At 45.5% G+C, this 24,125-nt stretch overlaps 1 protein-coding gene across 1 annotated transcript in view; it reads right to left on the bottom strand.

Moving 5' to 3' along the window:
* Positions 1 to 2,906: 2,906 nt before the first annotated feature.
* SLC22A23 (solute carrier family 22, member 23) overlaps positions 2,907 to 24,125 on the bottom strand; it is a 91,977-nt gene continuing 70,758 nt past the window's right edge. The window contains exons 4-9 of the mRNA XM_010573275.1: positions 18,242 to 18,344; positions 14,859 to 15,091; positions 12,180 to 12,212; positions 10,271 to 10,394; positions 3,763 to 4,415; positions 2,907 to 3,669 (exon numbers count right to left, since the gene is read on the bottom strand). Of these exons, the coding sequence (XP_010571577.1) occupies positions 4,058 to 4,415; positions 10,271 to 10,394; positions 12,180 to 12,212; positions 14,859 to 15,091; positions 18,242 to 18,344 (851 nt within the window). The 3' untranslated portion in view covers positions 2,907 to 3,669; positions 3,763 to 4,057. The remainder of the gene's footprint in view (positions 3,670 to 3,762; positions 4,416 to 10,270; positions 10,395 to 12,179; positions 12,213 to 14,858; positions 15,092 to 18,241; positions 18,345 to 24,125) is intronic.

The following is a 24,125-nucleotide window of genomic DNA, read 5'->3' as shown; positions in this document are numbered from 1 at the left end:
TGGGACAACGTCATTTTATTCTGTACATTTACATACAAAGTTCTTTTCAGTAGGTACAACAGATGTAACATCATGCAGACATTTAGCTTGTAAGACTGTTTTCAGTACTTGATTTAAGCTTGTGCTATGAGGAAGCACCACCAGACTATTCATGATCAAAACATACAGTAACACGATTCTTTAAAACTTCATCAGAAACTGAAATGGGGAGGGAGGTCTCACCCACTAGACATAACACATCATCCTCCTTTCCCAAAACATTTTACACAATACATTTAAAATGAGGTTTGTAATTTTATTTTTCTTAAAAAAAAAAAAAAAAAGTTACAGTGGGGGAGATCATCCCCCCACTTAATAGAGTTGTCTTATGTGCCAGCTACAGGCGCAACTTGACTTGACATTCACAGAGTTCAGTTAATGGCACTTCTGCTTCCAATTTGGTGACCTTTAGTGTTTGGCTCCAGGAAGTGGCAACAGTTAAGTAAAATACTTCCATTAAAAAAAAAAAAAAAAAAAAAAGCCTGCTCAACCAATCCAAAAAGTAAATCACACAACCCCCTTTCCGAGTGGCCACAAAACACTTGCAAACAGGTAAGTGTCATTACCCATTTGCAGTGTGTCTGGCAACAAAAGCAGTACTGAAACCTTAAAAGGGGACAAAACCCCCAAGATCAAGCATAATGTCACTTTCACATTTTTGTTTAAACTTGCAAAGATGGAAGAAAGCCCTTAAATGGTAAACCCAAAGAAAAATCCACTGATGGGCTTAGAGGTTACTGAAGGTTCCCAGAAAAAGGCCAGAATGGACAGGACAGCTTTGACCGCTTCCCCCGTTGTGGTGGCCAGAAAGAGCCACCTGAGAAAACCCTTTCCTGGTGATGGCCGCGGAGGAGACGTGGCCGAGGAGCCGATGGTGTGGCAGACTGGGACCCCAGCAGAGAGCCCTGTCCTGCCGCAGGACTAGGCAGAGCAGGGTAAGCATCTCCGCGTTTCCTTTCTGCCCTGCTGCATCACCTGGTACCCGACTCCTCCACACAAGGTACGCTTAGCAAAAGCTTCCCAACATTGTGAGCGTGTGTAGAAAAAAAATTAATACACACAGAAGTGTTCATCTTTTCAGGAAAATGAGCAAAACTGGAGCGGCCAAGGCAGGAAATTAGTTTGTGTTTTATTGTCATGACAGAGGCAGAGGGCCAGACCACCTTGAGAAGCTGGGGCTCCCCATGTTGCCGAAGATCAGTACCGACTACCTGCTTTTAGGCAAAAAACCCCAAAAGCAGCAAATCGAGTCAATTCCATAAGAGTTTTGAAAACAATTAATTGCTGCATGTTCCTGTCACCTAGTTTGTTTACTATATAAATGTTGATATGTTTAAACAACCATTCTCCTCCCTGGGCCTGTCTGTCATCAGAGAGCAACCACCAGAATAGGAAACGATAAAGCGCTGTGGACAACAGCAGGGAGCACACCAGGACCACTGACAGTGCTGGAAGCAGCCGGTTTTATAGAACGGTGGATGGTCTACAAGAGCCGTACCGTAGCTTGAGCACACAGGCACAGAGACCACGAGGGAAGGAGCTGCTGGCTCCACGGCACGATGGATGGCAGGGTGCTGCTCTCCGCCTCTGCGCTCGCACCTTCTCCGCTTTCAGGCCCTTTTCTCTTCCCTTAAGACTTGTTTTGCTTCTTCAGTTTTTTGTTGTGAACCCACTTTCCCCCCTGCAACGTGTGCGGCTTGCAACAAGCATCTCGCATCGAAGGCAAAAAGGTATTGCACAAATTTGGCACATGAATACTGCATGAATGGGGAAGGTCTGGGTTTTTTCCTTGGGTGAACACAGACTGCAGAAGTCTCAGCGCGGAACAAAAAGAGAAGCAGCCGCGCTCAAGCTCGACAGTAAAACTTGGTGTAAGGAAGATCGGGCTCTCGCTGTCACAGCAAGTCTAACAAAGGTGAAAAAAAACCATAGTGTAACTTTGGGCAAAACTACCATCAACTGGTCCAGTGTTTCTTACCAGGCTCAAGAAGAACCCAAATGTCCACATCCTCTGTACAAAAATTAGCAGCTTTAGGACAACATTATTACTCTGAACACAACAATCTCTGTCGCTTCTGCAGGTCTACCTGTCCCCTTGCACTTGTCAGCGTCTGAGGCTGCACTACTTACTGTATCGCTCGCCGGGGAGCACGTATCTCTGATTTATTGAGAACTGTAAGAGGACATCGGCAGCCTAATGGAGGATGGAAATTGTTAGGTACAGTAGTTAATTGACAATATATACAGCAAAGGAGGAAGGGAGAGGGAAGGTAGAGGAGGAAAGTGCAAAAGAGCGCTTTCCATGCGTATGAACGCAAGATGTACATCAAACAAAGTGGCAATCATATGGACACTCAATACAACATCAACATCCTGCTGCTCTGTTTGTTTTAATGTCTGCACTACCAAGCAATCACAAATGGATGGCCTGAGTGAGAAAGGAGAAGAGGGAGGGAGAGCAGGGAGGTTAACTAAAATGCAAGAAAGCTGTTTGTTTACAAAGTCCTTGCATTGAACTAGATCCTCACAATATTCACACGGTGAGAACAAAAAGCCGATGGCCAAAGGAAATATTTGGTTTGGGGGCTAGAGGAGAGAAGTCAAGTGGCCACTATCAAAGTGCCATCTGCACAGTAGGAGACAAACTGGATGTTCACTTTGCTTAGTCTAGAGTAGGTTTGATCCAATTTAAGTAAACTGTTTTTTTTTCCTGAATGAAAATCCTCTGAGAGCAGTTGGGGAAGGGGGGAAATCTGGGTGAGCTCACTGTATATTCTTGGGTCAGAACCAGAAACCATCTCTAAAAGCCCCAAGACAGTCAACAGCAGACCGTAAGTCATTATTCACAGGCTATCAATTCATTCCTTTCCAATGGTCACTTAAGCATTTTGTCCACTTAAATTGAAAACCCAAACTCTGGTTCTAAAAACAGGTAGGGCAATGCCAGGACACTCATTTCCCAGGAGCAGGAATCCCAGATGCACTGCCTTTTGGAATAAAAGTACAGATCGTAGCCCATGCTCCTTACTTTTTATCCCTGCTGGTCTGTGCTCCTCTCCTGGAGCAGTCCATCAGAGATTCTGGGCCTCCCGGTAATTAAAGCCATTCTTGGCAAAACTAATTTTTGCATCATTGGTCAAATCATTCACATCATCTACATTACTATTAAAAACCAGTGGAAACTGTCTAAAATAGATTCATGGACTCTTAAAATGCAGAAGGCTGATTCTCATTGAAAAATCAGCTTGTTTGGGTAGGATTTTCTTCAATGCATTCGGTGAAAAGAAAAAGTACTAATTTAAAAAGTAACTTTTAAGTGCACATGGGCTATAAAAACAAACATAAGCTGCCTAAAATGCAGTCAGAGTTTGAGTCACAACAGGTTTTGCTTTTTTTTTCTTTCTTTTTTTTTTTTTGGTGTATACAAACACAGCAGGCAACCTGGGCACTTGGACTTTCTAGACAGGCAGAAGAATGTTGCACAAGTCTAAGTTTCAGTCAATTCAACTTTGCAGTGGATCCCTCTTTCCTTTAAAGAAACACAAAAACAAACAGAAAAGACCCCCCCCCCACGGTTTCTTTCTTGGAATGGCTGCACCTCTTATTATAAGATGGCTTCATTTTTGTGATCTATGAAAGGAAAAGGAAATAAAGTGCTTCTTGAGAATAAATCAAAATAAATATACATATTTAATGGCAGGAAAAAAAGTTCTGAAGGGCTACCTCCAGCCAGGTCTTTTCTCAGATGAGTCTTTTCCCCCATAACTTTTTCAAGAGCAATCTGCACAACAGTTGAAGATGCCAAAAGTTGCTTTAGCAGCAGAGTTGAATTCCCCCAAGTCTGTGTCTGCTCCATCACTGGTTTGTAAAATCTGTGCAAAACACCTTTGCCCAAAGTGCTGCTCCTCCTGCACAACAGCATCAAATAAAATACAAAAGAAAGAGGAGAAGGAAAAAAAAAACAAAATCAAAAAACACCCAACCAAAAAAAAGAAGGGAAAAAAAAAAATCCACCCGGTTACATTGACTTCATCCCGTTGGCAGTGGTGTTCTCCGAGATCCCGTCGCTCACAGCTGCCGAGTCGTGGAGGCCGGAGTAATCCTTGAGTTCAGAGTTTGTCAGGAGCAGGGGCTGCTCCCCCTTCTTGTGCGGCAGGAGGGGCTGCCGGGTGTAATGTTCCCCGTCCGGGATGTTCTCGGGCAGGTTCTGGTTCTTGCTTTCCGGCAGCAGGAGGATGCAGATGATGCAGATGAGCGTACAGCAGGCGAAGATGACGTGGTGGAGGAAGTAGCCTTTCTGGTTGTGGAGCTCCATGATGGGGGCGGTCAGGCGGCCAAAGCCGGCGCTGGCCAGGACCAGCCCCAGCCCACCTCCCCTGCAAACACAGCAGAGGTCAGAGCCCGGCCCCGCAGCCCGCTCCTGCCAGCGCAGCCCCGTCGGCACTGCCGGGGGGAGCCCACAGCCTTGATGGCTCCCCCAGACTAATCCCCTCTCTGGCATGCACCTGCGCATCCGAAATCTCGAAGGCAAACCCGGGTTGCTCACAGCTCTCGTACTACACAGTTACTCCGGTACGGAGCTGCTTTGCTGTTGTAGATCGTTACTGCCTATTTGCCTCAGGGCGGGGAAGTAACTGTACTCGAGTATCTTTTCTGCCCCCACATAAGAAGAAGAGGAGCTTTATCACATGAGTGTGTAGACAGCCCTCTAAAGTATTCCCATGTCCGAGTATTCCCGTATTCAGTGAGGAAAAAACAGATTTTGCTTAGTATGCCAGCCTTCTCCAGCTTAGACAAGACACACCAAGAAGCAGTAGGTGCAGAAGTCAATTCTGGCTGCCTCTGAAGTATCTGGCATCAATCAGCAGTGGAGGCAGGAGATGAGACTTTACAGGCCACTGCCTCGATCCATTATACCAAACACTGAGTCCATAAAAACATGTTGTGGCTGGAACCTATCAACACATCGTTCTAATAAAACGCATAATCTTCAGAAAAAGAAGGTAACAGAGCTAGTAGTCAGATTAGAGAACAAGAGTTTGGGATTCATTTCCAAGACCTCCTCTTAACTCACTGTATACGTTGAGGCAGGTCCCTCACTTCACACTTCCTTGCTCTTCGTGTGTATTTTTGTATCGCAGAAAGGTTACAAAAAGGTTAGCATTGGTGAAATGCTTAAATTTTAAATAGGTACATTTATAAAGTATTCTTTATGGCAGAGATGCTTATTTATTAAACACAGTGTGCTTGTGTATTGAGATCATACGTGCACACCAAAAAACAGTGAAAACACATTAAAGCTTAAAAAAACCCATGTGAAAATAACTTCATTTTCCTCCAGATTTCCAGCATGGCAATCACTTACGCAGGCCAAATCCAGTGCTCTCTCCTGATGCTCAGCTATGCAAGCAACCTCCCTTGCAATTCCTCGCCTTGCTCATCAGCGTCTCTCCAGGTCCCGGAGCCGGCAGGCCTGGCACACCGCTGGCCACGGCCACCTGCGCACACCCACCTCATTTTGGGGCACAGCTCACACCGCCGGGACCTGTCCCCGCTGGGTGACCCCGCACAGAAGCGGCACCACAGACATTTCTCTGGGGCAGACCACTCCCTCCTCCGTCCGCGGCACGACCGAGGTCTCTGGCCAGCAGAACGTCACTCTCAAGTGACTCGTTTTAGCAAATTCTCTGCGAACGGCAGCTTGTCCTTCGTTTTCCAAAGACCCTGCTGCCTGCAGAGGGAGGTCTCCCCTTGAGCTTAGTTGCTGGCACTCTGCTCCCCACTCCCCTACCAAGCTCGCCCAGGCAGCACGCTCCTCCGGGAGATGCCATCTATTCCCAAACCCTCTGGTGATCAGACCAGACGGGCTCAGGTGCTTCAGTTCCTGGCCCAATGGCAGAGATGTAATTATTAACAATAACCAGACCTTACAGAAGACAACCGCAGAAGGCTAATGAACTGCTTTACATCAACTACTTGGGAAAAAAAGTTTCATTGACTGTTGAGCATACTAGAAATCACAGCACTATAAACCTACAAATGCTAAATTCATTCAGCCAACCACTGTGTTAAAGCCAATCTTCACCCAATCCTTTCCAAAATTCACTGCTGCTTACTTGACAGCTGCAGGGCAGCAAACACAGGTTTCAAAAGATGCTCTTGGGACTCTGACTGGATCAAAAATTCACGTACGTACCTTCTAACTCTCCAGACTCAGCAGAGCATCTTTCACAGACAACAGTGATTTCCCCAAATACTGCAAAAGCCCTTATTAAAAACTTGCCAGCTTTCCGATGGCAATTTAGAAACCCAGCTGAATGCAGCCATTGTGCAACTGGCCTCCCTGCAACTTCATTAATACACTCACATGAGTAATCGACACAACCAGCCCCGAATGCATAGCAAATCACTTTCCAAGCTGGCTCTGGAGCAACAAAAGCCTGGCTCATTTACATCAGTGTTTGCTACAGCTAAATTGTATCTCAACCCCTGAGAAGGACCTGAGGTGAGTTTTAAAAGCTGCTGTAGAAGGACATCAAGCAAGCTGAAAGGAAACAGGAAAAGGCAACAACAAAGACGGCTCTGTCATTATGGGTCAAGTGGCTTCAGATTTAGAGGGGCAAAAAAAAAAGTTTTTCCATATGACGTCAGTAATTAGAGCAGGCGTTACTTTATCCAGTGCCATCAAAACCTGGCAGAAGGTGGCTTGAAAATACATTTTGGCATGCATCCTAGAAGACTTTTTTTTTAATGTCTGACTATACTGCAAATATGAACATGGGGAAAAAAAAAAAGGAAAACTGAAAATACTGCCAGGAATTTTTTGTTGTTCACATGCACATCAGGAAAACCGGTACAGGGCAAGAAAGGCAGCACCCTCATAATTCACACTGTTTTTGCAGGCACCATGGGGCAGCAGGTGGAAACCAAAAACATTCAGTGCCTTTTGGGGCACTGCTCCTCCTCAGCACGAGGTCTCCCGTGGCGGGGTGCCAGCGTCTGTACTTCCAACACGCTCTGAGGTGCGGAGCGGAGCCGAAGGAGGGAGCGCGAGGGCTGCTGGCACCCACGGCCAGACCCAGCTTCACCCCTCGCACCTCCGCCTGGCAGCAGCTGCTGTGGGGGGCTTGGCCACGGCAGGGACCCACGGGTGATGGGAGCCGCTTCCCCGACCCCTGCTCGCCCAGCGGCAGCGAGGCAAGATGGTTTGCGTGAGGCTTACGGTCCTGACGTGGGCAAATTGCAGAGAGACCTTGGTCCAAAATTTTGTCCTCAGGAAAGGCCTCCCTGTTCAGGGAAGGAGAATTTCCTTGCACGCTACCGCAGTGTTTTTTCAGAGAGCGGCAAAACATCCTCGCTGATATTCTTTGCTTGCACCAGGCGAAACCTAAGAAAGGGGACTTGCCCTTCTCAGCATTGCTCAGGGGAGTGGAGAAATGTTAATCCTATCTTCAGATGACCATTTGTCTGTCCTGAGCAAATGGGTCGACACACAGCATGGCGCAGAGTACAAAAGAGCCAGAGCGCTACTCAGGCTGGAGGAGACTTTGGGAGAGCACCTACTCCAGCCTCCTGCACAAAGCAGGGCCAACACTGATTTCAGACCAGGTTTTTAGGGCTTTGTCCAGTCAGCTCAGCCACTTCTTGAAGTCAGTCCCTGAAAACCTCCATGTTTTTTCCCTGCCTTTCCTGTACATAAGTGACCTTGTTGCACGCTCAGTCCTAGGTCAGAGCTTCAGTAACACACCGGGATGCCCTTGGTCTCATGGGGCAAGGCACCACCTTGGAAAAGCCAGGCCTGGTTCAGGTCCCAGTAAACAGCACTGTACCCCACTGGAAATTTGGCTTGAGACAGCTATTGATGGGTAAAACTCCTAATTTGGTCATCGCTGCTCACTCTTCATTTCTTTGGCCGGGTGGGCACAAAAGCAGGACATAGAGATAAAAAAAACTGATCTCCCTTCCATTTGGTAGTATCTGAGCATGCAGAGGATGGGGAAAGGATACATCATGCTTTCCTCAGCCTAATCCTATTTCACAGCTGTGCAAACTGCAGTGGTGTTCCCATCAAGATTATTAGGGATGGATTATTGGTGCCACTTAGTGCTTACATTCAGCATTTGGAAGGCACTCGGTACTGAAGCCCCCATACAAGGAATGGGAGCTCCAGGTGAAGCCCTCCTACCTAGCGCCAGGAGACCGGGGTGCAGTACGAGGGTACGAAGGGCCCCTCTGTGCCGTGTGGTAGTGTGGGACCTTTGCGTTTTTGGAGCAGGCGGCACCTCTTGGCGATGAAGATGGTTGTTTTCCTCCTACACCGCTGTAACCGTTCATCTCAACACCACAGCAGTAGAGCTGGACGGGTGCTATGGCTTTGCTGTGATGCCACTGATAATGGCAGTGCTGTCTTCCTCCCTCAGGGATGGGGGATTACAGGTAAAGGATTTGATCAGGGAAACCCCAGAGACGGCTCCAGTGCTCTCTCTGCCTCCCTTTTCCTTAAGCTTCCTTGAGATTCAACCAAAAGCATATTAAGATGGTCTGAAATGCTAAAGGCTATCCAAGGCAGTATTTTGGAGAACAGGTTATGAGGGAGCAGCCAGATCCCACCGAAACGCAAGACACGAGGCAGCTTAACCACACCTCTGCCCGAGACAGGTTTATGCACCGTCCTGAGCTCCACCTCCTAATTACAGCCCTGAGTGGATCTTATCAAGAGCTTCACGGTGGTAGGACCACAAAGCGCTGCCAAGTGTCATCATCCCTATTAATAAACAGGGACCCTGAGGCATATCCAGCTATTGTCACTCGCCTGGTGTCACCCAGCAGTGTCTGGGGAAGCAGAATTTTGGCTCCCAGCCAGAATTTTGTCCCCTTCCCTGTAGCAACATAAGTGATTTAAGGAAAAAAACTTGCTAAGTTTACACTGCGCATCTGACCCTACTTGGCAGATTCTTTTCTGGTTGACATGGCCAATTCCTTATCTATATGTCTTTCAAACAGAGACAAGGAGAAAAGTAAAGAGGTATAAAACCACCAAACTGACTGACACACACGTAAGTAAATAGCTGTTAGTGTTTCGGGCTGTATAATCTCCTCACCACTCACACTGCCTTTCCCTGTGGCAATAATGTTATCTGTAAAATACATTCACAGAGTCAGATAGCCTGGAAGAAAAGGCCATGGATCAAGGAGACTCTGGCTACTCAGCTGACGGTTTTGCTACAATACTTTTGCAAAGTTATTAAAAAGGCATACAATTTGGAGAAAAAAAAAAGAAGAGTATCCTCTTCCCTCCACCCTCTCTCCTTCCCACCCGTACGACCTACATTCCTGGGAAATTCAGCGGAGTCAGGATGGACTCCTGAATAGCTGTGGCATTGCTGAAAGCATAATCCAGAACCCAAAAGCACAACCTTTGTGCTGTGAAAGGTAACAGTGAATACATAAAATTGTACAAAAACCCGACTATACAAAGACATTTTATGGGAAGGTCTCTGGTGAAGATCATTTGCCCGATTTCTACTATTGCCCAGAATGAAAACGCTCCTCTTCAGAAAAACTTTGAGCCTCTAAGATAGATCTGGGTGCAAAGAGAAAGATGACTTTATCCGTAAGAACAGCAGACCACTCACACAGGTGCTGCTGTAGGCGAGGCAGACTCGCAGAGCACCTGTACGCACCAAAAACATTTAACACCGTGTGTCACAACACCTCCTTTCCACCAAAGCACCCCTATAGCCAGGCTGATTAACGTGCCCTATGGAGGCAGGGATTGCCTGCACCTATGTCCTCCTCTGCACACTTGTGGAATTTCTCCTTTAATATCAAGCCGTAGACTCACATGGTCACTGCTTGTCCAAATCCAGCACAGTAAGCAAAGCAGTAATGTGGTTCAACCGCACGATCTGGTTCAGCTAAGTATTTAAGACCTCATCGCACTGCAAACAAATGCAATTCATACGATGCCTGGCCTGCTGATAATCACCATGATGGGACACAAGGTGGAGCCATCGGAAACAAAGCCTCTCTGTCTACAGACAGGTATTTACTTGGGCAGACTGACTGCAGCGACATTAAATTAAAGAGCGGTCCAAAAATTGCTGCAAGGTCTTCAGTTATGGGGGATTTCCCCGCCCCATACGATGTGTTAAGTTACACAGCCAGTTATCAATTAAATGAGGATAATTTCAGCCCCATACTTTGAAGAGGGGGGGCTCCAATGTCTCACCTGATTACTGTGGGTGTGATTTCAGCACAGAAGAACACACTGAGGCTTCCAACGGCATGCGAAGAAAACATACCCACAATGGAAAACGCGGTAGAGAATTTGTCTTTGACGCTGTCACTCATACCTGCCAAGACAAGTGTTTTCATAAAAAGCGAGAATGAGGCCAAACTTCCAAGGAAGAAAACAAGAAAACAGGTTTATGTTACTCATTCTCCCTAGACAAGAATTTGAGTCATTTCTGTAATACTAATTTAAAACTGGTATTTATAAAATCCATTCCCCAAGCACCTGAGACACAAACATACGTGGAAAAAAACATGTCATGCCAAAAATGGCAGCGATCTCTGGATTATTTATGCCCAGCCACCACAAAAAGGTAAAAACCAAGAAAAAACACATCTTTGGGCAGTCTTTTAGGCACCAGCCACTTCCCTCCCACGTTTGACAGACAAGCGGAGGTAGGCAACATTCATCAAGCTGCCAAACATCTGGTACAGCTCGGTGGCTTAGGCACTGGAGAGGCTCACAGGACAAGAGGGGGAAGAAATAAAAGTGCTCCCATCTCCGTGCTAAGCCTCTGCACGTGATCAGTCTGCAGACTCTGTTGTAACCCCCAGCTTGACAGCCTTCACCTGACAACTCTGGGAGAGAAAAGCTGATGCCAAGGACGGTGAAGCACTCCACTAAGTCACTGTGTCCAGCAAGGCTGTTCGCTCAATCATTTCATGGCTGGATGGCAGCAAGGTTTCTGGGAGCGAACAGTGTCTATCAAGCACAGGGAGAAACCCCAGTAAATCCAAACAAAGCTAAAGGAAACTGTCTCCTGGCCACTATGACAACACATCCCTCACTTTATCCCTGCTCGCCACCTTCTGCAGGCAGGGGGGGATATCTGATCCAGGGTTGTACAACCTCATGCGGTCGGTCCTGGCCAGCGAGAGGGCATATTTGCAGACACTATTGCGCCATAGGAGGGGAACAAATCCTGATGGCGACACTGGGGAAAGGACTGGAGCTTTGCAGCCAATGCCCCCCACCTTCCTTCAGCCAAGTCCCAAGATCTGCCTGGAGAAAGGGCTGCTCATCTCTCTGGGTTGGATGGAACAAAAAGTAACACCTGCTTTTGTTCTTGTTGAATATATCGGCTCTCAGGAGAGCAAAAGGTATTTGTGAATTCTTAGGTTACAACTTTGGAAATATGCTACAGCCTGCTCAGAGCTAAGCACTCCCCATGTCTGTGGGAGAGGGCAAATACTGCCAGCAGATAGGAACATGAGCACAGCACCTTGCAAACTAAGGGTCTCTGGGGTGCCTGGCACCTTTTGCATAGCGGGTGAGGCTGCAGCAGTGACCCCCCAGGGAGTCACAACTGCTCAGCAGAACAGACCTTGGAAAAGCCAAGCAAGGACAGGTCCATTAAATCAAATACAGAAGGGTAAGTTTTGTTCCCCTGCAGCCTGTCACTGTATTGCTGTTACAGTACTTCAGGCTGGGATAAGGTGCCCAGGGAAGTATTCTCTAAGGTGTCTAAGTCCCCTTATCAGAAGGGACTTTGGCATCTCAGATCTTTCTGGACAAGACTGAACTGGGAATGTTGCTTCTGAGAAGGAGACTTTCTGAGAAAGCCTTGCCCCGTATATAAAACTGAACCTTGGGGGACCTCTGCACCCTCTCTTGACATGCAGAGGCGAGTCAGACTGTGGAGAGGATGCTACGCCAAGAGACTGCATATAAACAAACAGGCCTGCCTACGAGCGCGGTCCCAAGGCACTGTGTAGAAGTGGGCTTTCGCCCCCGCACGGCTCTGCGGTGGCAGCTCCGCTCTGGGTGCTTTGGCCCTGGCATTTCGGGTCCACCCGCTCCCAGGGGAGCGCATCCAGCATGATGCAGACTTGTCTGTAAACCATACCTGAGTCTGGAAGTTGACTGTATTTTCCGATCACTGGATCCAAGACCACAGAAGTCAGAGTAACATAAAAATAAGAGAGAAAGGGAGAGAAACCAAGAACATACTGTTATGTATTTATTTATCCAAAGGAAAAGAAAAAAAAAAAGGTAAATCCCACATGCCACCCTCCTTTCCCATGCCACGACTGGCACATCTTTCCATGGCCACCAGATAGGGCATGCCATTTCGAGGCCCCTTTCAGCTGGAGGACAGCATGCTAATGAGACAGTGATAACAAACGCAGCAGTAAAGCATTTTTAAGAGCCCCAGAATTACCACTGGGATTAACACAAAGGCCTCTTTGTTGTTAACGAAGGGGGAGAAGAGAAACTGCCCTCATGCTGCGGCCCCAAGGGAATGGCCAACAGAGGCTTTAGTTACATGGCAAAACTCTGGGCATCAGCACCATCACAGTGGTGGGAGACCTATTCCTTGCCAAAGCCCTCAGCTGGTGGTCCACGAATCATGCTAGCTACCAGGTGCCATGATCCTAACTGCAAAGGAGCACAGGGCAGTATTGGGCAGCAAGGGGAAGGGCAGTGGCACGACCTGGGCCACCAGCTCTGCTGGTGATCTCCCACCAGGCTCCTGAGACATCCCAGGTGACACCGTGGGGTCCAGAGGAAGGGACCTCAAGGTCTGTCATGGGTTTGCTGCTGATGGAGAATACCCCTTTCCTTCTCTCACCCTCCTTCTCAAATTCTGATTTAATTTGCTAATTACACCCAAATTATGCTAAGCTAAAACATGCAGGAGGCTGTAACAGATTTCATAATCAGCAGGGTCACCGCTTCTCTCCAAACACTGTCTAGCTCTTCTGAGAAAGAAGGGGGGCATGGTCTAGAGCAGGGGGAGACAAGCTGCTCCGAAGTTCAAGGCTGCCTTTCCCTCCTCTTCTCAGAAAGAAAGGGGCGAGGGCAGAGTGGGGAAGGCTGACGGGCACGCAGCACTGAGAGAACTCCAGGTGCCAACGCAGCAGCAAGCACCTAGAGCCCACGGCTGCTCTTAGTTTTAGCAACTTTGCTCACCAAAGCACCCAAACCCATCATGGAAAAGGTTGTAATGATTCCTACAGGGTGTTCCTTCCCACCTCCCTCACTCCATTTTTGTTGTTGAAAAACCACAGCCAGATTTTCATGCCTCTGGAGCAGACTTACACGGTTCTGGCATACTTTCTTTCCACTAAGCAATTGCATGTTTATTACCTCAACAGCCTCAACAAACATCTAATGTCCTTAAAGAAAAATAAATTAGATGAATCTAGTGTAGAGAGACCCTGACGGACACCAACACAAAAGCGTGGAGTTTTGGGAGATGGCACACACACAGCGTGCATCTGCATGTGGTTGGTCACATCCATCAACGGGCTGGGAATGAGATGGGGCCAGGCGGCTTCTCCACTCTCAGCTGGGACAGCTGGACATGGTAAACGTGTGCTCAAAGGGACTGTAAACATCTGTGCCAAGGTGGGAGCAAACACACGTGATTTTGGAGTTTCCTCCATGTCATGAAAGAGGTTCCCTGTTTCCCTCCTACACTCCCACAAACAGCACATTTGCTAAAGCTTTACTTAGGAAATGTTTTCAGGAAACACGGTCTGTAAATATGGACAGCTCTTGCTGGCTTAGGGTTGCCCTCAGCATGCAGGAACGTGAAATCTTTCCATCCTCAATGCAAGAAACTCTTTCTTGTTAAAGCCCTTAATTATTTCTAAACTTGGAAATTAAAAACAGCAACAACCAGTATTCTGGTGTTTTTCTTATAGCCAATTTGTCCAAAGCATGTCTCAACCCTCTTCCTTTGGGTGAGGTTTCATGGACAGGGGTCTAATGATTGGCAACTGTGAGAGTGGCAAAGCACATCCCACCTTCCCTCTGTTTCAACACCTCTCTGATCCATCACGTTCAACTTCCTCAACCAACAGAAAATTAAGACAAGGCAATAAAATAAAAAAAGGAAAGGGAATATTTCTGTAGCAGTTTTAATACCTGAAGCAGCTCAAAAGGGCCAGAGAAAGGTCACTGCCTGCAAAGGAGGAGGTGGGACACTCTTGCTTTTGGCAGGAACAACCCATTTGGAAAGCTGTGTCACCTCACGAAATTGTGTGTATACGTTCACATGGACTACACATACATACCATGTTAAAAGTAGGGTCTCTCAGCTGCATATTGCCATGCTACCTGTATATGAGTCACAAGATGCTTGGAGCAGGCAGAGGACATACACCTATTCCTTTAACTTCTGTTTGTTTGGAAGCTATTCAAGAAACAGACTCAAGTGGGAAAGTTTTCCCTTTCCAACCCCTACTCAGCTCTTTCCCCAGAGGGTATTCCACTGAAATAAAATTAAAAGTGCTTTTTGTTTGTTTGTTTGTTTGCTTGCTTTTAAGTGACAGCTCTAGTAGCAGCCCCAATGTTCAAACAAGCTTCACCACAGGGACTCATCCAGAACACAATGCCTTTTGTTAATGAACCTAAGACAACAAGTATTTGGGGAATCCTTCAAATGAATTCAGCTTCTTAAACTAAGCAGGTGTACGGCATGTCAAATCTGAGCAAAGCAAAGGAAATGCTAGTATTTTCTGGTCCCTTATTTGCATGGCAAACTTGTGTGGTCCAGAAAAACTCATCTCCAACTTACAGTTGAGAAGGCCCAGCTGCAGAAGCGATGCCAGAGCTGTAAGGATCATGAAAAGCAGGAGACCTCCTCTCCTCCCCAGAAACCCGACCACCGGGCACATGGCCAGGCAGGATGCCAGCGCAATCCCGGCCATGGTGTAGTAGTCTGCATAGAAGTTGTGCGTAATCGCCATCTTCGCTTCGTGCCCCATCATGCTTTTCGCAAAACAGTGGTGTATGCCGTAACCAGTCAGCCTAGAGGGAACAGGAGAGGGCAAGAGGACATCATTGCTGAGAAGGCAGCCGTGCACTGCAACGTAATTCAACTTGGGAACACGTTAATGGGGAAAGAATTTCTTCTGCTGCAGAAATGCAACACCTGGTGCAAAAAGACTCTACTCGGACTTCTAGGTGATACTGTAAAAATAAGCAATGATCATAAGAAACAAAAGAAAAACCCCTATACAGCCAGACATTTGCAATCTCCTGGCTTCATTTGTTGCTCAAGATCGGGGTGCAAGCAACTTTATAATGACTCCTAGCGCGTGACTGGTTATCCCAGCGTGTTTCAGAACTCCCCTATCTTGAGAAGGTCGTCTCTCCGTTCCCGGTGCATCTGCTGACAGCCACAGAGCCAGTGCTGCTGCGATGAAGCAGCCTGTGTGCTTGAACAGCAAAACACCACGCAGTACAGATGTGTCTTCCAGGAAGACCCACCTGCCTGTGGCTTTTAGTCGTACTAAAGACTGCATCTCACTTCCCAAGCTAGCCTGTTACAACTGAAAACCTCTCAGAAATGAGTACTTGAGGTCACACGTGCTGCAAAGATTATTAGAGTGATGAAACGATAAGCCCTAATTCAATCTACATTTTTACACCACCCTTCACAGCAATGCATCTACCCTTCTTTTAAAAGTTTCTTCGTGATGCCAGTGATCAACATCTTGCCACTCTATTCCATTCCTCTTTTTTCTGTCTCCCGTTGCCTCCCAAAAAAAGAAAAGAGAGAAGAGGGAAAAGAGAGAAGAGGGAAAAGAGAGAAGAGGGAAAAGAGAGAAGAGGGAAAAGAGAGAAGAGGGAAAAGAGAGAAGAAGAGGGAAGGGTGAGCAGGGGTCTGGAGGTACAGAAGTCAGATGAGAGGCCCCAGCCATCACCCCTGACAGGGTACAAAACTGCAGCAGAGCTGCTATGGGAGGTTACTGCTCCCAACTGTCCCCATCGCAGCACAAAAACCCCTGCCAGCAAAAGCCTCCTGCCCCTGGCATTTAGATCAGACAAACCTCCTGTCACAAATCAATTGTGCCTGATAGAGCAGCAGGTGTGGGTCCGGGTCTCCAAAAAATGAATGGCAGGTACATTACACTGATACCCCTCTATCCTGAACGTCAGGAATTTGAAGTTCTGTCAGTGTAAACTGGATATTAATATAAGCATAGAAACAGGTGGGGGAATACACAGTCTCTGAGCGCATGACAGCCCAGGGCCTGGGGAACTTCTCTTGCAATCTTGTGACTCAGTGCTATAGTTCAAAAATAGCATTTTTGAACAAATACCAAATACCAAACACCTTCCCCTCTAAACACCAATACCAAACACCTTCCCCTCTAAAAAAACCCAGCACAAATACTTGCTCTTATACAAGAATGTCATTTGCTTTGGATATCTAGATTATAACAGATTTCTCCCGTAAGTGAAATATTAATCAGCAAAACAATACTTAATAAGAGGGCAGAGTTAAACAGTGTGTATCTTCTCTCTTTCTCTTCTGTGCATGCAAACACACTTGCTAAAGTTGTTATTTAGGCCATGACCTATAAACCAAATTGATGCATCATCTGCACTTTGCTTTCCAGCCTGCTTCCCCAGGAATTACTCTATTATCTTAACTTGCTAAGCAGCTCAGAACAGTTGCTTTTAAAACTAAATACATTTATCTCCCTTGATGTCTCGTAATTCCCTGCAAAAGGCTCCTTCTCTATGTTCCATGCTACAAAAATTTAGCAGAGCCCCATCTAACAGGAATAACAGAATTAAAATTCTATAGTTTTTTTTCCACCCCCTAAAAACAAACATGAAGGCTATTTCCTCAAACACACATCTGCTTCATGCGCTTCTTGGACAGCAAACAGCCTCCGTGCACTATTGCCAGAAGTCACTCTTTGGGCTGCCTAGTTCTGGTTTAGGGAATTTCCAAATGTGCGTAATTAAAAAGGTTGAGGGAGAAGGGAAGAATTCCCCACATAAACATTTTTCACAAATACCGTTAACACTATTAAATCTATCAGCTCAGCCTAAGAGGAAAATGCTGTTTCAGAACAGAGGAAGTCACCCACTGGGTGGTGGGAGACACACACAAAAATTATAAAACCGGAGTTGGTTCTGCAACAGATAACACTGGAGACCAACGCCTGAAATCTGTGTGCCTCTGGGTGACTGCCCAGATCTGCCCAGCACAGGGGCTGTCCTCTCTGGGTTAGCCTGCTAACAGGAACGAAGGCTGCAGAGTAGGTCCCTGAAGTGATAAAGAAAAAGCCACAAGAGAGCCACATACTTCTAAACAGAGTAGAGGATGGGGGATTTCCAGTGTTCTCCCCACCTCCCATCTGAAAAAAATAACGAAAGGAATTCAAATGAGCATTTTTATAAGATTGAAAAATTTGAAAATCCACTGCCGCTGCCCTTCCAGAAATTGGGTTTGGTTAGAGGCTAAATTTGCAGCCCATCTATTTCCTCTGTACAAGGTGCTCAGTTCTGGGCAGAAGGTCTCGGAGCCTGTAGCCTGCAAAACCCTCAGGCAGATGCCTGGTTTTGTCCATGTAGGCATGTCCAAGCTGAAGCCTTAGGACGCAGGCATCACATTGCTCTGTGGGAGACTGCACATTCTCCCTGCGTGCCCCATACGCGATTTGGGAGAGCTGAAGCACTTTGTAATCTGCTTTTGAAGACCTATCAAGGACAGCTGTTATACAAGGGAGCAGGCTTGTATTTACTGGCAAGCAACATCTTTCTCTGCAATACAGATATATCAGATGTAAACAACTTGAACTTGCACTCCTGTGGCATCAATGACTTCAAAAATCCCACCCAGGGTGCCAGCAGCAGATGTCTGCATGCATGAGCATGTACCAGCACATATCCATGCAAGACCACTGGTGACAGCAATGCACTTGCAGCACGACACCTGAGAAAACACATGGTGCTGCTCCCTGAAACAGCCAATGAGTTCCTCCACATTTGCCATAAAAATAATTCCCTGCAACAGCTGGTGTTTTTCCAGGATCATTTATCAGAGACACTAGTGAAGGGTCCCACACAAAGAAACAGAGGAGCTCCCCCATCATTTTCCATTACTGCTTCCAGTTCACCAACCACACAACTATTCAAACAGAAGGAGATTGGACTTACGAGTTCACACACAATACTACGATGTTTTTCCACAGGTTCCTGGTTCCCACCACTTTAACAATGCAGACTTTCTTCGGTCTCCTGGCAATCTCCTTTTCCAGCTCTGAAACAAACCAAATGAAAATTATTCTTTCACTGGGGAGAATGAGGAGGATAAGCTTTGCTTGTGAACTACAGATACTCTGAGGGATATTCTGGAGAGCAGGACACTATTGATTTCATTAACAGCAGCTATAAAAACACTAAACTACCTGCCTAAAGTCCACCTCAGGTTTCTCCTTTTCTTCCGGGCGTCCCTTAACCTTCTTGGGGCTGAAGAACTGCCCAAGAACTCCTTCACACCCCAAAACTTCTCCCAGTTTAAAACGTGTATGTAGAATGGGGGCAGTATGGAGCTTGATCCCAGCAAGCGTGATATAAAATTTCCTGAAGAACTTCAGGATTCTGCTAATTTTTAAACCCCCACAGGCAGGACCGTGCTTGTGCAGGATTGCTCTCAAAGACAGTCTCCTTAGCTCTGTTACAAGATCTGCTGCATCTCTGCAATGCACACCTGAAAAGCCATGGAAAGGACTGGAGTTCAAACCCATTTTGTGTGGGAATCTTTTGAGGTTTGCTCAAATTCAGGTTTCAGAAAGAAGTGGCTGGGACACTATGTCAGCTCATCCTCTTCCCCCCTACATTTCAAATATTTAAAAAAAAAAAATATCTGGTGGATGTCCTAAACAGAAGATATTTCCTTAAAGAAAAATCCTTGGGCATCATCAGCTGTGATGTCTTTGTGTTTCAGAGCTAAAGCCTCACCATGTCTTTGAAGTGCTGGGCAGCTGCAAGCTAACTTTTCTTTTACAGTGCTATAGTAACACACAAGGCTTACAAACATTGCATCTGATATTCTTGTTTGCACCAGACAAAAATGAAGGGGACTGCTTACTTCCCAAATGTCACTAGATTAGAGCTTGAACACCTACCTAAGCGTACCAACAAAACCACTGTTTCCAAGCTACTGGATCAGTGAGGCAGTTACAAGGGCATGAAGTCCTGTAAAAACGGAAGAAGCTGTAGCTATAAAGAAGCATCACAAAAACGATGCACTCCGAGAGTACAGACTAGGACTGCTTTTTAGGGCAAAGACTTGTCCTGCTGCTTTCTAGACTGACTGGTTTAAAGGCGGCAGCGTGGTCCTGTTCTGAACCGTGCATGTGTTCCCTTTGTGCATACGCAATTAGCCCGCGTGTCCTCAGTTGTCCGCACTGGCCTGCCCCGACCTCTGCCTTACTCCACTGAATAGCAATCTCTTTAAGAGATGCAAGACAGGGAAAAACAAAAGCAAGCTGCAGGGGAAAAAAAATATGAGATAAATCACCTGAATTTACAAACAAAACAAAAGACACGTTTGTCTGCTCTTATTTGAAAATTGTATCATAAAAATAATAAATCAAAGAAACACTATTTATATGCAAATAGTTGAGCTATTCACTGTTCACAGGTCACTCCTGGTCTTCTGTCTAGACTAACTACAGGGAACGCTTCTGAGAAAAGCAGCAAAGGGTATTTTATATTAATGTTTGTACTTAAGCAGAAGATTGCCATACTACTTTCCTTACTACCTGATAACAGACATTTCTCCTAAATCTACATAGCATGAAGCTCACAAAAGCATAAAAACAGAGGTGGAGCAAAAGAGAAAATCGGTCAACTTAATATTTGTACTACAGGAGCACTCAGCAGGCTCAGCAATGGATCAGGGCTATATTAAAAAAATAAGCAATGAAAAAAGATGGTACCTAATCTCAAAGAGCAAGGTCAAAATGATTTTTGTAGCAAGATTCTGGAAAGGAGTAAGTGGGCATAAAATAATTCAGAACAACTGAAGCAGTTAGATAAAACATAGTTATGAAGCCTATAATTGAGCCCAAGCCAAACCTTCTACAATGAAAAAGTCAAAGCAAGCACTAGAAGCAGCACAAGGTTTTGAAAAGCTGTCCATGACTGTTTACTATTTCAGCTGAAGGGCAACAATGAAAATCACCACCCAAACAACACACATAGCACAGATTTCATGTGGACATAAGGGCTCACACTCAAACTGTCTAAGAATGACCAGATCTGGCCTGTCAAAGTAAAACATCTCCTCCTCTGTCAGCAGGAGACAGTCCTTGATACCATTTCTTCAGATTTTCTTAATTTGGGGTTTTTTTGTTTCTCAAAGTAGTTTTTACTTTTTTTTCTTTGGGCAGAGAAAGTAGATTTTATTGTCAGTATGTGCTTTATTGAGCCACAACTTAATAAAATTAAGAGAAGCAACACTTAACTTGGTTACACTTCTCTTCGGAGCCAAACATCATTTTGCCCTCCGCTCCTGCTTTGTTCATACATTAGGGGTTGCTACAATCCACATGTTCTTTATTTATTGTCACGCATCCTTCTCATGTGCACCCAGGCCCCCTTTAACCTTTCGTATAAATCAGTCTTTCTGAACTAATTCTTGTCAGTGTTTTTCACTGAACTGCTGTTCTACCCTCAAGTAATGGATAGGCGGTGGGTTATGTGAACTGGCAAACACCTCCTCTGCTCAGCTGCAGCGAGGATCACACAGGAGGGAGATTTCACCCCTTCTCTACCCTGCCTCATGCAGCAGTCTCCCTTCAGCGGACCCTTGCTTCTGCTCTGATGGGGGTTATGCTGCATGGATACATAGCATTATTATATGAAAATGTCCCAGAGGAGATTCCAGATGTAGCTGCATTACAAGGATTAAAGAAAAAAAAAAAAAGAAAAAAGAAAGAAAAGAAAGAAAAAAAGAAAAAAAAAAGAAAAAAAAGAATCTGGCCTCAAATCTTATACCAAAGAATGCAAACAGCTCTGACTTTTTACTGAAAGCCTTCTAGCTCTGCCAGATGTTTACTCCTCCATCCCTCTATGACATGTTAAAACTCCAAATCTAAGTCACCTGCTTCAGATGAATGACTCTCCCCAAATCTCCAACAACATCTATCTTTCTGACTACTTTCTCCATCCCTTATTCCTATATATACCAGTCAGCCGTTCACCAAAAAAACCCCCCACTGCAAAAGGAATCATTTACAATAAGCAAAATATCATTCAGGTAACAACAAATAAGCTACGTGACTTGCAAAAAAGTCATCAACTACAGAACTGGCTCTCATTTAAGTGGCCTGCTGACTTTGGAGGCAGCCTGCTTGCATGAAAGGGCCTGCTCTGACTGTGATGGGCATCAGGAGAGCGGCAGGTCTTAGGCTGTCTGGACTTCAGAGGTCAACATTAAGATCTTAAAAGAGAAGTCAAGCCAATGCCTATTAAAAGCCTGTGGAAGCAAACTATTGCTCTCTCAGTTACTGGAATAACAGCAGGAAAACTCTCCCTACCCCCAACCTATTCTTTGATTTTGCACTGAAGTCACCAGTTCAGAAGGAATTTGCATGGAACGTTTCAGTTCTGACTGATTTACCAGAAGGGAGAGTGTGGAAAATAAAAAATATTTTTATCTATTTACTCAGAGGCCCATTATGAGTTTTCCCATACTCCTGAGCCCACACACACTCTAGGCGTACTATTCAGGGGCTCAGTAGGAAAACTGTCAACAAGCTAACTCTTTATCTCAGTGGAAATTAAAACTATTCATAAGACACTAAAAGTCTCATGGGGAGGGGAACCCTACAAGCTTCCAGCTCCCAATGCTGCTGAATTCTCGTGGGATTCTCTGTGTTTCAGGAGCATGGCTTTCAAAATCAGAAAGTATCTTTAAAGCCTTCAAATGAAGTCACCCATCTCTGCATCACTTGGCAAAGACAAAATAGACAAAGCTCAAATCAAGCAGCCGAAAAAGGATGTCCAAAATGACAAGTGTCCTGTGGTGACGGACTTCTGCTGGATTTTTCTGGCTGCTAAACGATACTGTCAGTAGCTCTTTGAACATGAAAAGAGCTATGGAAGCCCAGCACAGATGCTCAATCAATCCGCAGAGCATGACAGCTCTGCAGCAGGAGGTAGACCAGTCTGAAATGCAGAGCTGAAGCAACCTACTCTCAGCCATACTGAGTTACTGGTACACAGGGTTATTTATACCTTCTAGGTTTTCTGTCTCCATGAATTCCCTTTGTGCTTACTTATTTATTTATTTTTATAGTGGAGGACTAGCAGCCTGATACATTGCGTTTTTGAAACGCCTAATAGTGAAGGAATATTGAAGGCTATCAAGTCACATACAGAAATTATGAGGTGGGTAAGGAGCTGACTGATGGGCAGACAGCAATAAGGGATAGAAAAATAGAAATCATAAGTGGATGGCAGGAGGTTAGTGGTGGGGTGACTCATCTTATTGTCAAAAAAAAAAAAAAAAGAAATCTTGTTTAATAACCTCGCTAGGGAGCTTGGCACAAACCTTAGGAATGTGCCAGTGAAGTCGGCTGGTGACAAAGTGAAGCACTGCCAGCGGTACAGCACAGAAATGGGACATTAGAGGGAACTGGGTGAGCTTAGGACCCTGTGTGGCAAAAGCAAGTAAAAACGCAAAATACAAGGTAAAATGCTTGGGGACTAATGGGAAATGTTTCTGCTGGAAGATAAGCTTTTAGCAAATATTGTGATGGACTTGGTTATATACTACTTGAACACAAGTGACTTAGAAGGCACCAGTTTATTGTGTCCATGAGGTATTTGCAATTCAGACAATGGAATACTGGTGCTCTTTTATAATTTTGGTGACCAATATTTGAGAAACTAAAGCTTTGGCAAGCCTATTTATAAAAGGATAGGAGATAGAGGAGAACTTCAGCTCAGTAAGGGAACAGGGCTGCTGTCTGCTCACATAGCATGGGAAAAGAGAAAAAGAGATTTAAGATAAAGACAGTCAGAGACAGGAGCAAATGGTAAGGGAAGAAAGACAAAGAACCTGGACAGCTATAGTGTATTTGAATTGAATGCTAAAACATAACCCAGTACAAGAGCAATTTGGAGTCTGGAATGGCCTTCCAACAAAAGCATGGGACATAAATACTAACAGCATTTAAAACGAAGCTCATTTCATAAGAGCAACTGTATAACTCAAATACTGTAATAGCAAAGGACTGCTTGCAGTAATTTGTTTCAATCCTGTATTTCTAATCACGTTAAAAAAAAGATAGGAAAAGCTAGACGTAAGGTTGCCATTGCAATCATCAATTGCTCATATGCATTATGATACAGCACTTAATTAGATGATCGCACATTAGTTTTTCCCCCAGAATGCTCACTACAGTTAGCAAATGGGCAGCCATTAGTGATGTCTCTACCTTTCCCATTCAACATGTGCCCCTCAGCCTTATTATCCAAACCTCCCAGTGAGTACAAAATCACAGGTTTCCTCAGAGACATTCCTACAGTGCTGTCAGAATATTCATGTACTTCATAAATACCAACGAAATCATCTCCACCACCTTCTTGTAAGAGTAAGGACAAAGATTATTCCTGTTTTGCAGGCAGGGAGATAAAATACAAAGGAATTGTGTTCAGAATGAGAAAAATCACGCAGCCTTGTAGGTGCCAATATAAATGCTCCCAGCTTTCTGCAAATCAAACCCCAGAATTACATGCTAGAGACAGACACTGAAGAAATTATGATTAGTGACAGCACTGAAAGAGCCTGGTTCCAGGGAAATTTCCATCATGGTACAAGAACATCCCTGGCAGACACAGGGAACGAGTACAGCTCTTCAGGAGGCATTCAGCTTCATTTCCCCAAGACTGTCCTCTTTCCTTCTGCAACCCTCTGCCTCATTCACTACACACCTTCCAAATTCTGCAACAAATGAGGAACAGACAACAGCTTCATTCCCACAGCATCGTCCATCCTATGCACTGATTCGTCCATCCTATGCCCTGT

Source organism: Haliaeetus leucocephalus, unplaced genomic scaffold, assembly GCF_000737465.1.
Source record: "Haliaeetus leucocephalus isolate CR32 unplaced genomic scaffold, Haliaeetus_leucocephalus-4.0 Scaffold373, whole genome shotgun sequence".
Classification (NCBI taxonomy): domain Eukaryota; kingdom Metazoa; phylum Chordata; class Aves; order Accipitriformes; family Accipitridae; genus Haliaeetus; species Haliaeetus leucocephalus.
Note: the sequence above shows the minus strand (reverse complement) of the source record. Positions and strands in the feature narration are given on the sequence as shown.